At 35.3% G+C, this 22604-nt stretch overlaps 1 protein-coding gene across 5 annotated transcripts; it reads left to right on the top strand.

The window, feature by feature from the left end:
• septin7b (septin 7b) lies at nucleotides 1–22293 on the top strand. Of its 5 annotated transcripts, none has more exons than XM_067412330.1 (14): nucleotides 1–97; nucleotides 4932–5038; nucleotides 5424–5524; nucleotides 5654–5788; nucleotides 11615–11732; nucleotides 12062–12154; nucleotides 13749–13790; nucleotides 13998–14094; nucleotides 14560–14611; nucleotides 14828–14953; nucleotides 17765–17785; nucleotides 18390–18525; nucleotides 19660–19802; nucleotides 21242–22289. In XM_067412330.1, the coding sequence occupies exons 1-14, from the start codon at nucleotides 88–90 to the stop codon at nucleotides 21279–21281; spliced, it is 1221 nt and encodes a 406-aa protein (XP_067268431.1). In that variant the 5' UTR covers nucleotides 1–87; the 3' UTR covers nucleotides 21282–22289. The 5 variants fall into 5 exon arrangements, with proteins under 5 accessions (XP_067268431.1, XP_067268439.1, XP_067268447.1 ...); XM_067412338.1 differs by having other exon boundaries at nucleotides 19660–19793; nucleotides 21242–22286; XM_067412346.1 differs by lacking the exon at nucleotides 17765–17785 and having other exon boundaries at nucleotides 21242–22292.
• The last annotated feature ends 311 nt before the right edge of the window (nucleotides 22294–22604 follow it).

Raw genomic sequence — 22604 nt, 5'->3', positions numbered from 1 at the left:
AAGAATCTGGAGGGATACGTGGGCTTTGCGAGCCTCCCCAACCAAGTGTACAGAAAGTCAGTGAAGCGGGGCTTTGAGTTCACTCTGATGGTTGTGGGTAAGGAAACATTGATCTACAGTATATGCAGATTGAAAGCGACACTCGACGTGTAACAAAGTTAGCGACACATTGCTTGTGATGGATTCAGTGTGCGCCACAGTCGTAATGACCACTTGAGAAGCTTCCTGTCTAGTTTTGAACATTTGCCAGTTTGAGACTACATTCTTGACATTTGGTCTAAATGCTGTTTGGATAACCACACAGGAAGCTGGGGTTGAATGGCAGTGATTTCACATCCTGTTCATCTTGAAAAATGCAAGGACTTTGCAGTGAAGAGCACCTTAAATGGCTGACATTTTAGAAAGCTTAGCTTTGAAATTGATTCTTTTACAATTAAGTGATACGGGGTCTGTCCTGTTTTTACTAGAATTGGTCTGTTTGCTTTGGCTTTGCATGCGAGCTGAGGTTTTCATAGACGACGTCCCCTGCATTTATGACTCTGACCCGAGGACTCGTGGTTGTGCGTGCTTGAGTTATTTTCACAAGTGAAAGGCATTATTTGTGGTCTTCATAGCTGCAAAATATTTTTTATAAGCGTCGTTTTCATCCCATAATATCCCAATATTTTATAGATTGTCTGTCATTAATGAAGTTTTAGAGTGCTCTCTGTTGCCGTTCTGTAATACAAATTGGCTGCCCAGGTGGACTTTACCCAGTTGTTCTTGCATTAGTGTTTGGGTTTGGAAAACAGCCAAGTCTGTAATGGTGCCAGCCACTCGCCCTGCCAGAAGCAATTTACTCTAGTTAGTGTGCTGACCTCACTGCGTGAGAGCGTGCAGATGAATGCTGCGCTCGATTAGTTCTAGCCTTCATCCAGCGCTCATCCGTTCACTCTGGTTTAGTCCCGATGCTTGTGCTCTGCATTCACACTTTAAAGCTAAATATGTAATATTGAAGCAGCATCATCATATCGAGTCAGTCATGTTTGACTTTTTGAAAACAATTAGCGTAGAGATGCGCAATTCTGGAAAAATGGGAATCACGATTTTCTATCTGTCTATGTCTCATCTCGTTATATCTCACGATTCTGAAGAAAAATATTAGACTACTATTAAGCTTAACTAAATTTACTAGAGGTTCTGACAAAAGGTGCTTTAGTCTATTTAAATATTTACTCATTTAATTGGTTGAGTGAATGATTCAATGACTCACTCATAAAGACTTCACTGGGATGTTTCTGAGGAAATCTATGGAAGCTTGTTTCTGTCGTGAGAGGTAATTCAGACTTTTTTTCCTCGCAATTGCAAGTTATAAAGTCAGAATTGTGAGATATCTCGAAATTGTGAGGAAAAAAGTAGGGCTTCACAACGAATAATCGCAATTTATTGTTTGCAAGATAAATGTCTGTTACGTAATATGTGTGTGTTCTGTGTATATTAATTATGTATATATAAATACATGCACATAAAAAATTATATTTATATATAAAATATTTATATTTATATATAATCTAAAATATATATAAATATGTATATTTATTTATACATGTATATATATTTTTTAAATTTATACATGTATGTGCAATGCATGTATTTATATATACATAATTATTATACACAGAACACACACATATATTACTTAAACACAGACTTTTATTTTGCAAACGATTAATCGTGATTAATCATTTTGCAGCCCTAGAAAAAAGGCAGAATTGCGACTTTTTCTCTCAATTCTGACTTTATAACTCGCAATTGGGAGTTTAAATCTTGCAATTCTGAGAAAAAAGTCAGAATTTTGAGAGACCAATTCAGTTACCTTTTTATTTTTTTATTTAGTGGCGGAAACAAGTTCCATACAGATCTCTTGAATGATTCAGTGGCATTTTATTACCAAAATGATATACCAGTTATCAATGTAAAGGTGCTTTGACACAATCTGCATTGTAAAAAGCACTATATAAATAAAGGTGACATTTGTAATTGCGAGTTCATATCTAACAATTCTGACTTTATAACTCGCAGTTGTGAGGAAAAAAAGTCAGAATTGTGAGTTTATATCTTGCGGTTCTGACCCTATAAAACACAATTGCGACTTTATATCATGCAATTCAGAGAAAAAAAGTCAGAATTGCGTGATAATTCGAAATTGAGATGGGGAAAAAGGAATTCTGACTTTATAACATGCAATTGGGAGTTTAAATCTTGCAATTCTGAGAAAAAAAGTCAGAATTTTGAGATAAAAATTCTCAATTACCTTTTTATTTTTTTAAGTGGCGGAAACAAGTTCCATACAAATCTCTTCAATGATTAAGTGGCATTTAAGTTACTTGTCGCCACCTACTGGTGTAACGATGTAACTGATACAAATTTTATTTGACGCATCAAATTATTTTCAAAAGGTGATTTTGCTGCTCTATTTTGATCTCTACCATAGACATCAGTCTTTATATCTGAACTATAAACTTTTATCCCATTGATAATTTGAATGATTATAAGACATTATAATAACATGACAACTGCTCTCTCTGGGTCAGAACTCAGACCTTAATGTTCACTGAGAATGAACTTTAATAGACATTGCTGAATCACTGTCATTTAGTGGGTATTTGAGTCGAGATCACAATCTTTTAGCGATTAATTATGCTGCTCTAAATTAGCGGTAATATTTAGGCAGAATGAAGCTGCACTCAGTCACATCTTGGCTTATTAACGGCTTTACTAAAGAAGCTGCTTGTGAGGTTAATTCCACTCTTCTTCCATGTGGTTCTTAGACAGTCATTCCAATTAGATGCAAAAAAAAAGCTGTTCCCTCCAGCATTGACGTAATACGTTTAGGGGCAGTTCACACGGGGCATGTCCTTGCATTCCTTCTGCACTATTATTTTTATGTCTCATGCCATGACTGTCACATTTTAAGACTAAATTAATTATAGTTGAACACATAAATCTGCCATTAAATGGCTATTTGAGATAATTTAATTTTTCCCCAGTTATGTGTCGACTACCTCTGGAAGTGGTTGAAAGTGGACAAGCTCAAAATGTTTTAGACCTCGTTTACACTTGTATTTAGTGTTGTTCACTTGTGATCCGATCGACCAAAACACATCTTAATACCACGGCCCTAGAGAACCAACATAATAATGTTATTATGATATTTGCATATGAATTCCAATTTTTTCTTCTGTCTTGCATCTATTTGCATGTTGATTTGTGATTTGCACTTATTTTACCCAACTGCTAACGAAGTGGATATGATTATTAGTCGGTTATGTTGCTCTAGTGTTGTCTAGTCTGATTTTATACAGTACCGTTCAAAAGTTTGTTGGTTGATGTTTATTAAATTGGTAAGATGCTTTTGAAAGAAGACTCTTCTTCCCACCAAGGCTGCATTTATTTAATCAAAAATACAGTAAAAACACTAAAAAAAGTTAAATATTTTTACAGTTTAAAATGGCTGTTTTCTATGTGAATATATATAGTAAAGTGTAATTTATTCCTGTGATCAAAGCTGAATTTTCAGCATCATTACTCCAGTCTTCAGTGTCACATGATCCTTCAGAAATCATTCTAATATGATGATTTGATGCTCAAGAAACATTTATGATTATTATCAGTGTTGAAAAGTTTCATATTTTTGTGGAAACAGTGATACATTTATTTTTTTCAGGATTCTTTGATGAATTGAACGTTTGAAAGAAATCTTCTGTAACATTGTGAAGAAATAGTGAAACACTTGAAGAAATAGTGATAGTTGTACAGTAGAATTTACCTACGTCTCAATAGTAATAATACTAACTAATAACAATAACTTTATTTTTAAGGAATAATCAGTTTTTCTTTCTTGTTTTAATTTTAACAGAAAAGTGCAGCTCTTTTGTGCAGCACTTTATTTGACAAGAGTTTAATTTTATATGATTAAAAGATAAATTAAATTAATTATGCCTTCATTTGATTGACAGAAAAATTAAAATTCACACTTAGAAATGATTTTTTTTTTTTTTATTAATAAATGTTGTTTTTATAAATTCAGTTCATTAGACATTCTTTTTTAATTAATAAAATTTAAATAAACTATTAAAAAGTAGTCCAGAAAACTTAAAACACACAATTTGGTAAAAATAAAACGGAATTTGAGGGGGAGAAAAAAAAGTATTTCATAGGACCCTAAAAAATGTAATTTTTGTTAAAATTTTTATAAATTGTTGTTAAATTGTATACGTTTCATGATTTCAATTAATTAGACGTTCTTTTTGTTTACTAAAATTTAATATAACCATTCAAATGGAGTCCAAAAAAATTAAAACGGAATCCAGAAAAAATAAAAACAGGAAAACGGTTTATACAATACCGTTCAAAAGTTCGGTAAGAATCGGTAAGATGTGAAGTTATGAAATATGAAACAGTAAAAATTGTGAGAGATTATTACTAATTAAAATATCTGTTTTCTATGTGAATATATATAGTAAAGTGTAATTTATTCCTGTGATCAAAGCTGAATTTTCAGCATCATTACTCCAGTCTTCAGTGTCACATGATCCTTCAGAAATCATTCTGATATGATTTGATGCTCAAGAAACATTTATGATGATTATCAATGTTAAAAACAGTTCATATTTTTGTGAAAACCGTGATGCATTTAATTTTTTCGGTATTCTTTGATGAATTGAACGTTTGAAATAAATCTTTCATAATGTTATAAATGTTACTTTCAAATAAAAAAATAATACTGACCCCTAACTTTTAAATGGTAGCGTATATAAAACCTAAGCTCCTAAAACACGGTTCATTTGCTCTCTTGTAAGCACTGATATTTCCCTCAGTAAATCAAATTTTTATAGGATGTTGTGCTGAATCCGGGTCTCATTTCTCTGTGTTTTCTGTCCTTTTTGCAGGAGAGTCAGGGTTGGGAAAGTCCACGCTGATAAACTCTCTGTTCCTGACGGATCTGTACTCTGGAGAATACCCCGGGCCTTCGCACAGAATCAAGAAAACAGTTCAGGTATAAAGCGTGACGTTCTGATTCCTAAACGTCAATAGATGCTGCTTGTTTCGGATCAGTCATGCACCAGGAAAATTGCTTTATAAGGGTTTTTAGAAGGCCTTAAGGGGATCAGAACTTCATATGCCACTGTACCTCTGGCTTCTCCAGCATACTTAAGTAATACTTCACTAATAGCTATGCTATGTCCTGCAAGTTTGTACTTGTAGCGTTTACAGTGACTGAGTCCAAAGCTTCACACTACATTTCAGCTTTATGATAATTGTTTTTGCATCACACGTCACTAATACCCAGTGCTACTTTAAGGGTGTGTATAAGAAAAAAGAGTGTGTTTACTGGAGCATTTGTTGGAGAAATGGTCATTCAGCTGGTCTGTTAACCGCAGGTGGAGCAATCCAAAGTGTTGATGAAGGAAGGGGGTGTCCAGCTTCTTCTCACGATAGTGGACACTCCGGGATTTGGAGATGCTGTGGACAACAGCAACTGGTGAGAACCATTTTGGTAGAGTGCCAGATACAATTATCACGGCATGGTTTAATATCAAGTTGCTTGATGTAATTGGATGTGTATGTGAACCGAAAGCGTGACCTGAATCTCCCGTGTGTTCTGCTCCAGTTGGCAGCCGGTCATCGATCACATCGACAGTAAGTTTGAGGATTATCTGAACGCCGAGTCCCGCGTGAACAGACGGCAGATGCCGGACAGCAGAGTGCACTGCTGCCTGTATTTCATAGCTCCCTCAGGTCATGGGTGAGTCCTTCTGCTCTCCTGCTCCTTATTATTCTTAAAGAAGATCTATTATGTCCTTTTACAAGGTCAGGGCTCAACGCTAAGAAATTTTTTTTACTGACCCGGTCGGGTTAGTGGTTTAAACTTTTACGTGCCCCGCCAACATTTTCACTGGCCCCACAACAAAAAATTAATAAAGTAAAAGAAAAGAAAATGGGCCTTTAAAATAAGCCTAGTTATTAAGTTGGCTTGAAAAAGTTTAAACTACGGAAGCCCATTAGTCTCAAAAAGTCAATTAGACTCAACTGCCATTCTATGTACTATTTCTAATCCATATTCAAACTCATAAACTCATCTCTAAATCTATCTATCAAACTAAATCTAGCAACACCCTATCAACCACCCCGAGTACCCTAGCAACCGCATAGCAACACCCTATCAACCACCCCGAGTACCCTAGCAACCGCATAGCAACACCCTATCAACCACCCCGAATACCCTAGAAACCGCATAGCAACACCATAGCAACCACCCCGAGTACCCTAGCAAACGCATAGCAACACCATAGCGACCACCCCGAGTACCCGAGCAACCGCTTAGCAACACCATGGCGACCACCCCGAGTACCCTAGCAACCGCATAGCAACACCATAGCGACCACCCCAAGTACCCGAGCAACCGCATAGCAACACCATAGCAACCACCCCGAGTACCCTAGTAACCACATAGCAACACCATAGCGACCACCCTGAGTACCCGGAGCAACCGCATAACAACACCCTATCAACCACCCAGAGTACCCTAGCAACCACATAGCAACACCCTATCAACCACCCCGAATACCCTAGAAACCGCATAGCAACACCATAGCGACCACCCTGAGTACCCGGGCAACCACATAGCAACACCCTAGCGACCACCCTGAGTACCCTAGCAACCACATAGCAACATCTTAGCAACCACACAGAGCACCCTAGTACTCTATCAAAATTACTAAACTAAAACTGAAACTTTCAAACTGAAAACTTTTAAAACTGCTTCAAACTTTCTGTACTGGCTTTTTCAAGCCAACTTAAAGTTTGTCTCTACAAACTTTTTTATCTAGTTGTTTTTGATACATGTAACCTTAATAAATAGGGTTATGACACCAAATGCTACTAGATTTACTCACTTAAATTTTAAATATTGGTAGACAAATAAACAGTAAGTAATAAAATAGGAACAAATAATCAAATTATGAGTAATAGGCTAGACAAATAAATACAACAGAACAAACATATAAATGAAATATATGGTGCTTTTCAGGTTTTTCATGTAGGTTTAAATAGGAGATTTTCAGGTACAGAAATCTAATGTAAAGCTAACTATATAACTATAGATTAAACTTTATTAAAGTTAATCAGTCAAGAGCAGTTACAGATGCATAAATAATGTTTTGAAATGCTAAAAATATAAAATGTTAAACTGTTATTTGAAATTATTTAAAAAATGAAAAGACACTTTTAATGTGAAATTAAACCCGCCAGTAGGTGGCAGCGACTGTCATTGAGATTCAACCGATTCATTCAAACGGCTGATTCATTCAGGAAGAGACGCAAAACAATTTTGTGGACTTTGGAACTGTTTTTGTAGGCAAAATAGAGCGAAACAGGCGATTTGGTGTCTTACATGTAAGTCACTTGATATATTAGGTTCTCGTTCATTAAACTGTACGCTGAATAAAATCAGTCATCGGGCAGTCCTTATTGTCGAGCCCTGAAGGTTTACTAGAATGTTTTCCTGCTTGAATGTTGATTATTTTCCTCATATTCTCCATTGTTGCAGCTCCTCTCTTCCCAGTCTGTCAGTAACGCTCTGTTTAGTTCCTGTCTCTATGAAGCCCCTCCTTCTGAAAATCATAATGTGCTCTGATTGGTCGGCTGGAGCAGTGTGTTGTGATTGTGCATGTTTGGGATTCTCAGGTTTGCATACAAAAAACTATATTAGTGTATTTGTAAGCAAATCTGAGAACTTTTTTTAATCCTCTTTGTGTGTGGCATACTTCAATTTATCAATTTTTTCCGCTTTTAGGTTTTTTCCACCTCTAAGAGCTTTTATAATGGATTTCATTTACAAACTGGAGCTGAGGTCGCTGTAATTTTCCTCTTAGTCAGTGAAAACATGAGAATGACTGTTACTGTAAGCAGCTGTTCTCAGACAATAGCTGATCTGTGCGCAGTTGCAGAAGACACAGGAACGTGTGGCTCTATTCAGTCTTGTGTCCACACAATCCTGATGATTATCAGAACTGAAGCGTGGTAGGAAGTAAATAGCTTAATGGATGTTGTTAACCATGATTCAAAACGGAAACCAATTTAGCTGTTAAAGACATGACCACTAATGTTTTATGTTGGCACAATTTGACATGTTTTATTTAAAATAGAGATCATGATTCTCCCATGATTCTGAATAGACGTCTAAACAAAATAACTGTAATTTAGTAGAGGTTCTGACAAAATGTTGATTGCTGCAGATCTATTTGAATCATTTATATTTTGTCATTTGAATTTTAACAATTTTGATTCCAATTCTGCATTTCCATTATTTGATGCTTTTCTCATTTAACACAATAACATCGTGTCATAACCCGACCCGATGCGATGCCGCAACGTGTGATAAAAGGTATCTTTTCCATGTTAATCAGAGTTTTTGTCCTAACTAGCTGCTAGGGATACACCAATCCCACTTTTTCGCTTCCGATACGATTCTGATACCTGGGATTCAGTATCAGCTGATACCGATCCGATATTCAAGTAATAATAAAAAAAGTGCTAAATTACCTAATAAATCGTATGCCTCACTGTGTGGAAGAAACTGGGATCATTCTTTTGTGCAAGGCATCAAACAACAGCAACATATGATAGGACAGAACAAAAAATGCTATTAACAATCTTTCATTGTGCAAAAGTATTATAATTTGAACGGCTCTCGTACAGAGATGTCTCCCGTGTGCAGAATGATGCGTCATCATGGAGTCACAGCGCTCCGCATTGAAAAGTTCAAAGCACAAAGTGAAGATTTATTGATGTGTATTGTATTACCGGTATTAGGGATGTTGCGGTGACGGATTTTTTCCACCGGTTAATCGACGTGTAAAAAAAACGGTAATCCCGGTGTCACCCGGGTTGCGTGCCGGGGATTTCGGGTGGCCGAAAATGCGGTCGTGCAGACGTGCACACGTCTCAATTTACTTTCACTTTAATTAGCGGCAATTCAGTAGCATTTTTTTTAATTAATCATGGGTTAATTTATTTTATTCTTAATCAAAATACACAAAACAATAAGACACTTGCTTGTATTACACACATCTTTATTGCAAAATGAATAATAACCTAACACACCATGCAAAAACTAAACAAAAGCACTTATGAAACACCTTTAAAGGGCATTTATTAACAAAACGAACCACTGCACACATCGTGCAAGTATCAAAGAAATTATATAAAAAAATTCACTATTCGTTAAATAAAGTGCCTGCCTTTTTCAGCAAAAAACAAAACAAAACAAAAAACACCGCACAACCATCGTATATGAAACGAACGAACATCAAAAACTTCGTTCCCTGTTAGCATTTGGTTTGAATCCAAAATATTTCCAAATAGGTGCTTTTGCATTTCGCTTTGAAACCAGATCTTCCGCCATCCTTTGCCAGTTAGCTCACCTCACTCTCCTCAAATGATAAATGAAATCGGACACCGGCTGCTGCTTTACTGAGGCGCTCGTTCCGCTTACGCTAAATCAGGAAGGCACGTAGTCACTAACTGAATTAAGTGCTTTATTGCTATAGGCTAAAACTTCAACACGATGGGGACGGTGCCGGTGGTCAAGTGCTATGAACGGTAGGTGGGTTAAACACCGCGTATCACCGGTAACACCGACTATCGCAACAAGCCTAACCGGTATCTTGCTGAAGTATAATAATAGAAACATTGATTCATCTTGGAGAGATATAGTGCACAGAAACTTTATGGTGCTTTTTAATGTTTTTGTGCCTTTTGTGGAGCTTAAAGGGATAGTTCACCCAAAAATGTGCTTACCCCCAGAACATCCAAGATGTAGGTGACTTTGTTTCTTCAGTAGAACACAAATGATGATTTTTAACTGCAACCGTTGCCGTCTATCAGACGTATAATGCATGTCAATGGTAACAAAATCTACGAGTAAAAAAAAAACATGCACAGACAAATCCGAATTAAACCCTGCGGCTCGTGACGACACATTGATGTCCTAAGACACGAAACGATTAGTTTGTGTGAGAAACCGAACAGTATTTATATCATTTTTTTACCTCTAAAACACCACTATGTCCAACTGCGTTCAGCACTCGATTAGTGAGGTCTGATCGCGCTCTGACAACGGAAGTGATGTCTCGCACTTTGCTTCAATGAGTGTCAGACATCACTGCCGTTGTCAAAGCGCGATCAGACCTCACTAATCGAGTGCTGAACGCAGTTGGACATAGTGGTGTTTTAGAGGTAAAAAATGATATAAATACTGTTCGGTTTCTCACACAAACTAATCGTTTCGTGTCTTAGGGCATCAATGTGTCGTCACGAGCCACAGTGTTTAATTTGGATTTGTCTGTGCATGTTTTTTTTTTACTCGTAGATTTTGTTACCATTGACATGCATTATACGTCTGATAGACGGCAACGGTTGCAGTTAAAAATCATCATTTGTGTTCTACTACTAAGCAGATAAACATCACATATTCATTTTTGGGTGAACTATCACTTCAACAATAACATGGAATAGTACAGTCCCATCCGGCCGATACCCGATCCTGCAAAAATGGCAGTATCGGAGCCGATACCCGATCTGAGTATCGCATCGCTGCATCCCTACTAGCCGCGACAGCGTAACGCGATAAAAGGTATCTTTTCCATGTTAATCAGTTTTTGTCCTCCTAACTAGCCGCGACATGCGCCGATTCTAATTTAGAAACCGTTTCTATTTTTCTACGATGTTGCAGCTGGAACAACAACACAAAGTATGGCACTGATAATCTCAGGTAATGTTTATGTGCTTTATTTACGGTTAAAAGCATCTAATGTGAGTTCGAAAATCATTTTGTCTTTTATAGCCGTACTTAAAGCAATAATGGACAGTTCATCTCAGATCTTCGAAATAAATAAAAGGAAACAAAAACGTTCCAACGTTCAATCCATTGTGAACACCAAATGTATTCTATGACAAAGATTGTTTCAGTAACTCAGTGTTTTTTTTAATAATGTTAAAATGGTGCAGTATTCATGAATTTGATTAGGCTGTGTACTTATCAATTTCATTGCGAGTGCCAGGAGCTTCCAGAGAGACTCCGCCCAAGTGCTCTTCTGATTGGCTGTGATTTTTGATTGACTTTATCGCGTCTCGTAGTCGCGTCGCGTCTGGTGTAAATACACACATTGCTTGTCGCTTGAATTTTTTGATTAGGACACGGTGCAATGACTTTAAATTATCTTTTGGGGGTAATTTCTCAGCCAAATTTGATGTGCGATTAAACTGCGATTAATTAATCAGCACATCATGTAATTAATTAGATAAAAATTTATAATCTCGTTAATCTATTGTTTCATTACTAGATGAATCAGCGTTTTTGAACGTATCTTTTGAATGAATGATTCAATGACAAAAATGTCACTTGTCGCCACCTACTGGTGTAACAATTTAACTCAGACAATCTTTATTTGAAGTGTCAAGTTACTTTCAAAAGGTGATTTACTCTATTTTGATCGCTATTCATTACAGTGACTGAGAGAACCGTGTAATCATTGCATCTTTATTATGGTGTTGTGTATTTTTCCACCAGACTGAAACCTTTGGACATCGAGTTTATGAAACGGTTGCATGAGAAGGTCAACATCATCCCATTGATTGCCAAAGCAGATACCCTAACCCCCGAAGAGTGCCAACAGTTCAAGAAACAGGTCAGTCGGCCTCTTAAGTCATGTCTTTTTAAACTCCTGATTAAGAAGAAGGCAAGAAGAGATGGCAGGAGTTCAAGCCTCCGGCACCATGTGTGTCTTGAGCATTTCACCATCTGTCAGAGTATTATCTCTGCAGGAACCAGGAGCAGGAGCGTGGCATTACCGCCCAGACAGGAAAGATCAGATGAAAAGATTTGAGCACATGCACAAATAAATAAACAGAGGATGTTCCTCAACCCTAAACAATCATTCTTGGCGATCCTCTGGAGGTTGTGTGCTGCTCGGACGCAATCGCATGGGGTTTGTGTGACGTTTTTATGTTTTTCTAGATTATGCGAGAAATCCTGGAGCACAAGATCAAAATCTACGAGTTTCCAGAGACGGATGATGAGGAAGAAAACAAGATCGTGAAGAAAATCAAAGTAAGAGTTCCACATTTGTGTAACATCCCTCCCAAATTTATTTTGATGACATGGGTTATCAGGACTTGACAGCATTTGCGACTAAAAATAGATAAACAAATAAAAATCCATAAAAAGTGCTTTTGAAAGATTTAAATTCAGTTAAAAAAAAAAGTAAGGTCATGAAGTCTTAAATATTTTAAACGGTATAATATAGGTGATGATTTGATCAAATAAAAATGAGCGCTGCACATTCAAAGTCTACACCCTCGTAGTTTCAGAGCAGTTCACAATCAATAAATACTGTGCGTTTATGCCAATAGATTGTTAATGATCCACTGTTGATGAATTATGACATTGTAATATGTTTTAGATGGTTGTAAGAGTGCATATTTAAGCTCCCTCATATGTGTGAATGAGCAGCTGGAAGCAGTAGACATTTCAAAATAAGAGTCCCATTGTATTTTGGGCTTGTTTATAATTAAAAAGTTGAGCATTAACCTTTTTTCTTGGTTATTATTGTTTCAAAATAAACTTTATCTGGCATTTAATTGAATGGTTAGAATATACATTGTTCAAAAAACAATATAATATAGGTACTGTTCGCACATTTGTTCTGTAATTAATCATTATAAATCACAATTTAAAAAATTGGCATTTTTAATATTTTTGTATTGAAATAATTTCACAGTTACTCTCCAAATGAAGGTAGAAACTAAATATTTTAAATGTTTAATGGCATCTTTTTATGAATGATTCACAGATTCACTGCTACTGATGTATGAAATCGATTTTTTTTAAAGAAACATTAATTATAGACAATAAACATTACAGTATAACTAAAACGATTAATTTCAACATTTATTAGACTTTAAAAATAACTCTTAAAGTGCACTTAAAACAATCTTCACATAAACCCGTTATAATAAATCTCATACTTACCTAGAAATATACAGAAATTGAATAAAGTTATCAAACACTTTACAGCATAAATTATAAATTAAATATAGATTAATCCTTATTAAAGCTGCCGTTTTCTGTTATCTTTGTTCTTTGATTAACGACAGACATCATCACAGCAACTGGTTTATTAGGCTGCTGTCACTTTAAAAGCTGCCGCTGCCGAACATGACGCGGATCTGATGCGCATCTCAATTTCAACTCTAAGTTAATTTAAGATGTTAGTTAACTCATTTAAGACTGCTCTTATGATGATACTTGATAAAAAGGGCATTTTGGCATAATAATGTGTGTTATTGTTTGTTCAAGCGCGAAAAAGAACTCGATACTGGCTGTCACATGACACGACATTCACTGACAGCGTGTTCTCGTTTGTTTTGTGGTGCTTGAATGGTTTAAATAAGAATAAGAGCGTTATCATATAAAGTAACGCTAGCCAAATTATGATGGAAAAAATGGATGCTGCATTAAATATTAACACATTGAACTGAAAAACAATCAGGTGCGTTAACGCACTAATTTTGACAGCACTTATAAATATAAGAAATTAAGAGCATGTGCTCCTTGGCGGGAAAAGTAAGCGTCAAGGTTGTGATATCATGAGCAAGACCATTTCTAAACAAGTTGTTTTATGTTTCATTTAAATGTTCTGAAGGAGGAGCCTTGTGTATCCAACGCACTTGTTTCAAAAGCAAAAGTAAGAAATATTCAGTTTTCTGTGATGTGTCCCCTTTAAATGCTGTTCATATAGTAGATTGAAGTGTTTCCTCTGAGTCTGAATCTGGACGCTACATGCGGTTCACAGGTGGCTGCTGCACATTGAGCGGCTGCCAAGCTTTGCATGTTGTTTTAGCAGGCGGATTCCTTGTACACAGCCATCCATGAGTCTCTCTCTCTCTCTAAGGATCGGTTGCCCCTGGCTGTGGTCGGAAGCAACACCATCATCGAGGCGAACGGCAAGAAGGTTAGAGGAAGGCAGTACCCGTGGGGCGTGGCAGAAGGTAGATGTCACAATTTTGAGAGTTACAGTTTTAATCTCAAATGTGTGATCGTTTCGGTTAAGAAGGTAACATTAAAAACTATGGATGGTAATTTACTTTTTGTTTCATATATTTAATTAAACAGTAAATCATCATATTAGAATGATTTCTGAAGGATCATGTGACACTGAAGACTGGAGTAATGATGCTGAAAATTCAGCTTTGATCACAGGAATAAATTACACTTTACCATATATTCACATAGAAAACAGCTGATTTAAATTCTAATAATTTTTCACAATATTTCTATTTTTAAATCAAATACATGCAGTCTTGGTGAGCAGAAGACACCTTTATTTTTTATTTTTTTGTTGATGTTTTAATTCCATCAGCTAGAAATTGCTGTTTTCGAGGTCAATATTTGTCCAGCAACAACTATAAATGGCATTTGAATAATATTTTGATGCCTCTTTTCTTTCTCCTCAGTTGAGAATGGAGACCACTGTGATTTCACACTCTTAAGGAATATGCTCATCAGGTAAATGCATCCAATCTTGCAATAGCTTTCGGAGAGTGAAAGTGAAATGCATTGCTTAGGAAGTGTTTTCAGTGCCCATAAATGGTCATTTGGTTTGATGGTTTATGTATCTAATATAATGACATGCATACTTTAATTATGGTTGTACTGTCTCTACTTTGTGGCTTCTTTGTAATGTAATGTAACTGTTTTTAAGTATGAGGTGTTTTGTGTCAGAACCCACATGCAGGACCTCAAGGATGTGACGAATAACGTCCATTATGAGAACTACAGAAGCAGGAAGCTTGCGGCTGTCACCTGTAACGGAATCGACAACAACAAAACCAAAGGCCAGCTCACCAAGTAAGTTGTTTAGGAACATTATATCAGTAATATTAAGCAGTTCTCAATATCCGTTTGATCCAAGAACATGCACTTCAACATGCCGATTCAAGATTTATAAGTGTGAGCGGAAATGCTTGGAATAACGTAAAGCGCCAGATAGCATCCAGTATATGTGTGGTGGTTACGTTCCATACTAATTCATTTCAGACACACGCTCAACTATTGACGATTATTTAATTAAATAATTATGAGCATGTCTAAAGTCAAAACATGGCGCTGTTGCTCATTCTACAGAGCAGCTCAAAATAAGAGTCCCAGTGCATTTTGGGCATTAAACAGAACGTTTTTTTTTCTGTTATTATTGGTTATTTGGTTACAAAATAAAAATTATCTTCTATTTAAATTATTAGAATATACATAATTCCATAATTTCCCTGAATTTCTGTATGTTTTTTGAGGTTTAAGATCAATTTATTTAAGTAATGCTCAGTTGTCAAACAGCGTTGTTAAATTTAATGTTGCATCATTTCCTGTTCTTTGGTAAAAGGGTGAGCACACTTTTAACCATACTTACATTTGTGGCCACTTCTGTTTTTAAAATCAACATGAAATGCAGTTTACAAGTGAAACGGGATATTCATTGATGTAGGGCAGGACTTTATTTTGACCATTAGAGTGATTGGATCATGAGAAGAGGCAGTTAAAAAGTGTGATTGAAAAATATAATGTATATTTAAATGTTATAAAATATGCAATTTAATATAGAATTTAAAAAAAAAAAATGACAAAATGAGGTCTGTTTTGATTCCATGTTGACTTTTAATTTCCAGATCGCTTAACCCCTTAACTGTTTTGAGCATAGACATGAAAATGCACCAATCCAAACCTAAATGGATGTAATTCAAGAATACTTTGGAATGAAGACATAAATTTGGTCTCTTTATAAAGATTATGTAAATAAAAATAAAAGTCTGAAAAAGTTATGGAAGTTTATATTTACTGTAAAATTGCTATCAAATCAAAGACATATGTCTAAATAAGTTGATGTCACAAAAATTAAAGTTCCCATGAAATTTTGTTTAGGCGCTGTACCAAAAATATCCACCAGGTGTCGCCCACATTCCATTTAAAAACATTTTGACGCACTCTCATATAAACACATTTATAGATCTCTATCCAAATATCACAAAACAATCACCAAATATGGAACCTTGAGACTTTACGACAACATGTTTTGTCAAGATTAGAAAAAAGTTTTAAATATAAAGCAGTTCAAATATAATTTGTAATAAAAAACCTGACATCGCCCACTAGGGGAGGAGCTCGCTAAAAGAAATTAGAGTATGTTTTTCATATAACGCAATGTCCAATTTCAAAACAATTTTTTACAGTATGAATTTTGAGTTTGTAAGCTTTCGAAATTATACCTAATTTATTATGATTACTAATATATTACTTAAAAAAAGCACATCAAATAATCAAAGTCTGAAAAAGTAATGGAAGTTAATATTTACTGTAAATCAAACATTTTTATTTTTTATAAATTATGTATTTTTTATATATATATATATATATATAATATATTTTACTCTAATATTGCCACCAATGCCATATATCCAAACAAGCTGTGTTCCAAATTTGAAGTTGATATCACAAAACTTCCCATGAGATTTTTAGGCGCTGTACCAAAAATATCCACCAGGTGTCACCCACATTCCATTTAAAAACATTTTGATGCCCTTTCCTTATAAATTTCTATCCAAATATCATTTCTATCACAAAACAATCACCATATATGGAACATTGAGACTTTCCGACATGTTTTGTCAAGATTAGATAAAGTTTTAAATATAAAGTAGTTCAAATTTGTAATACAAACCTGACACCGCCCACTAGGGGAGAAGCTCGCTAACAGAATTTGCGTTACCATGAAAAACACTGTAATGTCCAATTTCAAAACTGTTTTCACAGGATTAATTTTTAGTTTACTTTCGAGTGATATTAGGCAAGTTAATATTTACTGTAAATCAATTGTACTATACTAAATAATTGTATTTTTACTCTAAAATTGCCATCAAATCAAAGCCATATGTCTAAATAAGTTGTTCCAAATTTTAAGTTGATATCACAAAAATTAAAGTTCCCATGAGATTTTTAGGCGCTGTACCAAAAATATCCACCAGGTGTCGCCCACATTCCATTTAAAAACATTTTGACACACCCTCATATAACACGTTTATAAATCTCTATCCAGATATCACAAAACAATCACCAAATATGGAACCTTGAGACTTTACGACAACATGTTTGTCAAAATTTTAAATATAAAGTAGTTAAAATAAAATTTGACACCGCCCACTAGGGGAGGATCTCGCTAAAATAGTGTTTTTCATGGTAAAGCAATGTCCAATTTCAAAACAGTTTTCACCGGATGAATTGAGTTCGTAAGCTTTCGAATGATACCTAATTTATGATGATTACTGAAATATGCATGCTAAATAAAAACAGCACCCAGACGGTGACGGTTAAGGGGTTAATTAGCTTGTAAAATGACGTTTGTCTTGGTTTATAATAAGAGTTCGCTTCACAGTTTGCTCTGGCCGCTAACCCCTAATTTAAGAAGCCAAACTCTTAACACAAGCACGTATATGCATGAACACGCGCTCACAGATCAGCTTCCAACGAGTCAGTCACCTCTAACCTAAAATACCGCCTTGCAGGAAACCACATTAAAAGTGTTTTGTGTTATCTGCTTCTGTTCACACATTATTTTGCTCTTTAGTGTATGATCTGCAGCATGCTAAGTGTGTGTGTGTTTTTGTTTTTTAGAGGTGACACGGTTGAAGGCATGTAAGTGGTCATTTACATTTTTCCAAATCCCTGTGTAGTACGGATCCTCTCTTCCTCTGGGAACAGTGTCTGTCATCATCCCTCCTTTTCCACCAATTTTTCTGGGGAGCAATCGACCTTGTGACCCTGTTGTATTGATTAGATCAGCGGAAGACGAGCCCTTCCTTATGTTCCTGATGTCAAATGTGCTCCGGGTCTCATTCATTCACTGATGCATCGCAATTCTTTCGATTCACAAAAAACACATCATGAATAAGATCCATTAAAAAGTGCAAAAATTGAGATGCATCATTGATGAAGTCAAATCTAAAGATTTTTTCCGTCTGGCATATGTTCCTCTTCGCAGCTTTCCTGCAGCGCTCACTAACGCTTTGGCCATTAACAGTTAAACCAGGATGTTTGTTTGTTTGTTTGTTTGTTTGTTTGTTTGTCTGCCTGAGCAAGAGATGTTTCGCGGGAGCGTTTGGTCACGGGTGTCTCGCACAGAGAGGGCATCGAGGGCTTTGTTGGTTCACCTTTCCGTCTCTTCTGGTCTTCTGAAGATGCACCGCTCTGAGGGAACTGTCTGTGGGACGTGATTATTAATGGCATGTGTCAATCCTAGGAGTCCCCTCGCCCAGATGGAGGAGGAGAGAAGGGAGCATGTGACCAAGATGAAGAAGATGGAGATGGAGATGGAGCAGGTCTTTGAGATGAAAGTCAAGGAGAAGATCCAGAAGCTGAAAGATTCAGAGGCGGAGGTACTGATGGATTATAAAACTGAAAGAATATTTTTCAGCATGTTTTCATAGTAAACTTTTCATTTTACTTTATTTTAACCATAGTTTGATCCACATTGCCATTGTGCATTAGAAATGCTAGTAAAATATAGATAAAAATAATCAGTTCATGTTTATACACTATTTAAGCTGCTAATACTTTAAAAAAAAAATTTTTTAAAGGGTTATTTCACCCAGAAATTTAAATTTCTGTCATTAATTACTCACCCTCATGTCGTTCTGCACCTGTAAGACCTTCGTTCATCTTCAGAACACAATTTAAGATATTTTTGATCAAATCCGAGAGGTTTTTTATCCTCAGAAAGTAATTAAATTGCCACATTCAAGGTCTGGGAAAGTAGTAAAAACGTAATTAAAACAGTCATGTGACTGCAGTTGAAGAGACGAGAATACTTTTTGTGCACAAAAACAAAACAAAAATAACGACTATATTCAACAAATTCGTCTCTCCCTGTCAGACCCGTATGCAGCTGACGTAGTTCAACGCTTCTGTGTTTATGTCTTATTATTGGCCGGCTCCTGCATCAGCATCACACGCATACATCGTGCTGGTCACATGATCAGTGTCGGTCGATACTGAGCCTGACGTAGAACCTGGAAGCGCTGAACGTTGCTTTCAATTGAAGATAAAAAACCTTGCAGATTTCATCAAAAATATCTTAATTTCTGTTCTGAAGATTAACGAAGGTCTTACAGGTGTGGAACGACATGAGGGAGAGTTATTAATGACGTAACTTTCATTTTTTTGGTGAACTAACCCTTTAAAATAAATTATAAAAAACAAACTTTTATTTCAGCAATTCTCATTTTCATTTAATTAGTTTAAATTTATGTACTAAAATAACTAAAACTGAACAAAAAAAAAATACATTTTAAATAAAAGTAATGCAAATGAGAAAAAAATATTTATTGAAACTTTAAAATTAAAACAAAAATCTAAATAATAAAAATATAATATACAATAATGGCGAAATTCCACTTCAGTGTAATTCTGTACTCTCTGTGTGTTTGATTTGATTTGGTGTGTGTGTGTGTGTGTGTGTGTGTGTGTGTGTGTGTGTGTGTGTGTGTGTGTGTGTGTGTGTGTGTGTGCAGCTGCAGCGGCGTCATGAGCAGATGAAGAAGAACCTGGAGGCTCAGCATAAGGAGCTGGAGGAGAGACGGCGTCAGTTTGAGGAGGAGAGATCGACCTGGGAGACCCAGCAGAGGATCCTGGAGCAGCAGAAAATGTACGTGATGTAAATGACACTTTTTTTCTCTTCTTTATATTGCATTCAGATCTCTTTTGACCCAGAAGAGGTACACAACACACATCCAGAGTTTCATTTTTGTTTGTTTTTTTGTTTTTTGTTTATTTTTAAAAAGAAAAATGTAAGAGAGATACCCATTTAAACTAAATTGTTACACCTTTTTCGTTCTGGTCCGTTTTGGCCTGAAAGTGAACTGTGGCTTTACACTTGAAATTATTCTTTTTTTTTTTTTTTTTTTTACACATATTTTTTTATACATCTATTAGTAAGATTCGTCTCAAATGACTTCTGTGAAATTCATTTATCCTCTTTATTGCACTCACACACTTTTTTTTTTTTGTTTACAAACATGCTCACACATGCAAATATGATAATTCTGACATTAAAATAAACCAAAAATGGTCTAAATTTGAAAAAGGGGGTTTGAAAAAGAAGTGCAGACTTCCCTCTGCTGCCCCCTACTGATGAACCACTGCAGCATGAGCATGAGATTCAGCCTGTTTATCAAGGCTTATACAAGTCAAATGAATATATTTAGTTTGAAAACATTTCAGTGATGCTGATTTTGTTTTGTTAGAAAAAGAATATGTAGGTTTCATAAATTTAGACTGTTTTGAGCAATCATGAGTTATAAGTTCAAAGGAATTTAATTAAAGTCAATGGACTTTATGGTAATTCTCATATTTTATGTTTGTATAAATTTAATATAATTTTATATTCAAATAAAATTTCTCATAACTAATAATAAAAAAAATTATATTTTCTTGCATCACCCTTGGTTTTTTCTGTAGTCATTGTAAAATTTCAAAGAATTCTTAATTTTTTTTTTTTATTAAAAAGGGGGTAAATGTAGTAATAACATGGTAAAACATGGTAACATGACAGGCTGTCAACCTGCATTATTTCAACTTATTTTTAAAATAATTGTTTAAAGGGTTAGTTCAGCTAAAAATGAAATTTCTGTCATTAATGACTCTCCCTCATGTTGTTCCACACCCGTAAGACTTTCAGAACACAAATTAAGATATTTTTTGATGAAATCTGAGATTTTTTTTTTTAAATCCTCAATAGAAGGCAATGAAATTACCACATTCAAGGTCCAGAAAAGTAGTAAAAACATCATTAAAACAGTCATGTGACTACAGTGGTTCAACCTTAATGTTATGAAGCGACGAGAATACTTTTTGTTCACAACTGTGAGTAATTAATGACACAAATTTCATTTTTGGCTGAAATAACCCTTCAACAAGGGATTTGTGGGGCAAAACTACATTACCCATAATGCTCTATGGAAAATCCCACCAATCAGAGTCACGAGCAAAAAAAAGAAGCACTGCAAATGATGCTCTAAAGAGTTTTTTGGAAAAATTAATGACAAAATCCGCCGCTGAAAGTGTTTATGAAATCATTCTGTGTTTTCCCCACAGGACTTTGGAAAAGAACAAGAAGAAAGGGAAGATCTTTTAAGATGATTCCAAAGATGACCAGGTTGCTCTCATTGGCCAATCCTCCCCGACCCGACACCCGCGTCGCATTCAGACTCGGAGCTGTTCGTGGACCTTCATGAGCGTCAAGCCAAACCCTTACCGATCTAAAATTCACTCACCAGCTGATGTCCGCTGTTATATTCCAAATTTAGTGATACGAATAACACGAACCTCCATAACAGAATATGACCCCCGCTGAAAACATGTAAACCTGAAGAAACCCGTGTAATGTGGCCAAATTAAACAATTGTAAATGCACAGATGGCGTCCGGAGGGGATGGGCAAACGTATTATTTGCTCCTTTTGGCTTATGATTTAGTTTTTCTCTTACTGCAGAAGTGTTTCCAAAGTATAGTGTCTGTCTCGTCAATATCCTTTGACCACCTCCTATAACTTCATTAATGTTATTTCAGTTATTTTTTTATATATTATATATAAATATGTATACGTACACCAAGACAGCTAACATAATATTTTTTTGTATGTTTATTAGACTGGTGTCTTAATACATGGTCTTTATTACTCTCGAACGGTCGACTGGTTTCAGCATGATTGTCTGCTGTACAGTATTTCCAGCTGTTATAGGACAGAACCAGTCCAAAACTTGTTTTTCTTATGTTCTCCATCTATGTATTTTTAATTTTATTTTTCATTTGTATTGTACAGTCTCTTAATAAACTTGTGATGATACAGGTTGAGGTCATCTAGAGTTATCTTCATAATCATACAGTCTTTCTGTACAAGAACCAATGATCATAATATTGAATTTGGGTGATTGTTACACTTTTGTTCTACTGTATCTCATAATCTCACTCGAAGATGAAATTAATTTACTACTTTAGTCAAGGTGTACTTTAAGTCAATATAGTATACATATGCAAACTCCTTCCTATTATAAGTTTAATATGTTTATTGTATATTAATTTTGCGGGAAAATGTGTACATACACACACAAAGCTCTGTTGTGCAGCACATTGTTTGACAAAAAAAGTTTAATTTCATGATTAAAAGATAAATTAAATCGTATGAGTTCATGTGATTGCTGGAAAAATTAAAATAATGAACAGAATTTCTGAAAAAAAAAATCATACTTTTTTTAATTAAGAATTCAATTAATTAGACATGCTATTAAAATGTAATTAAACCATTAAAATGGAGTCCAGAAAAGTTCAAACAGAAAAACGAATTAGGTAAAAATAAAACATATCATTGGGCCCTAAAGTTTTTTATTAAACTTTTAATAAATAGGTGGTAAATTAGATGCGTTTCATTATTTTCTTTGATTAGTACAGAAGAGGATTAG

Source organism: Chanodichthys erythropterus, chromosome 2, assembly GCF_024489055.1.
Source record: "Chanodichthys erythropterus isolate Z2021 chromosome 2, ASM2448905v1, whole genome shotgun sequence".
NCBI lineage: Eukaryota > Metazoa > Chordata > Actinopteri > Cypriniformes > Xenocyprididae > Chanodichthys > Chanodichthys erythropterus.
The sequence above is the reverse complement of the archived record's forward strand: the minus strand, read 5'-3'. Positions and strand labels throughout refer to the sequence as shown.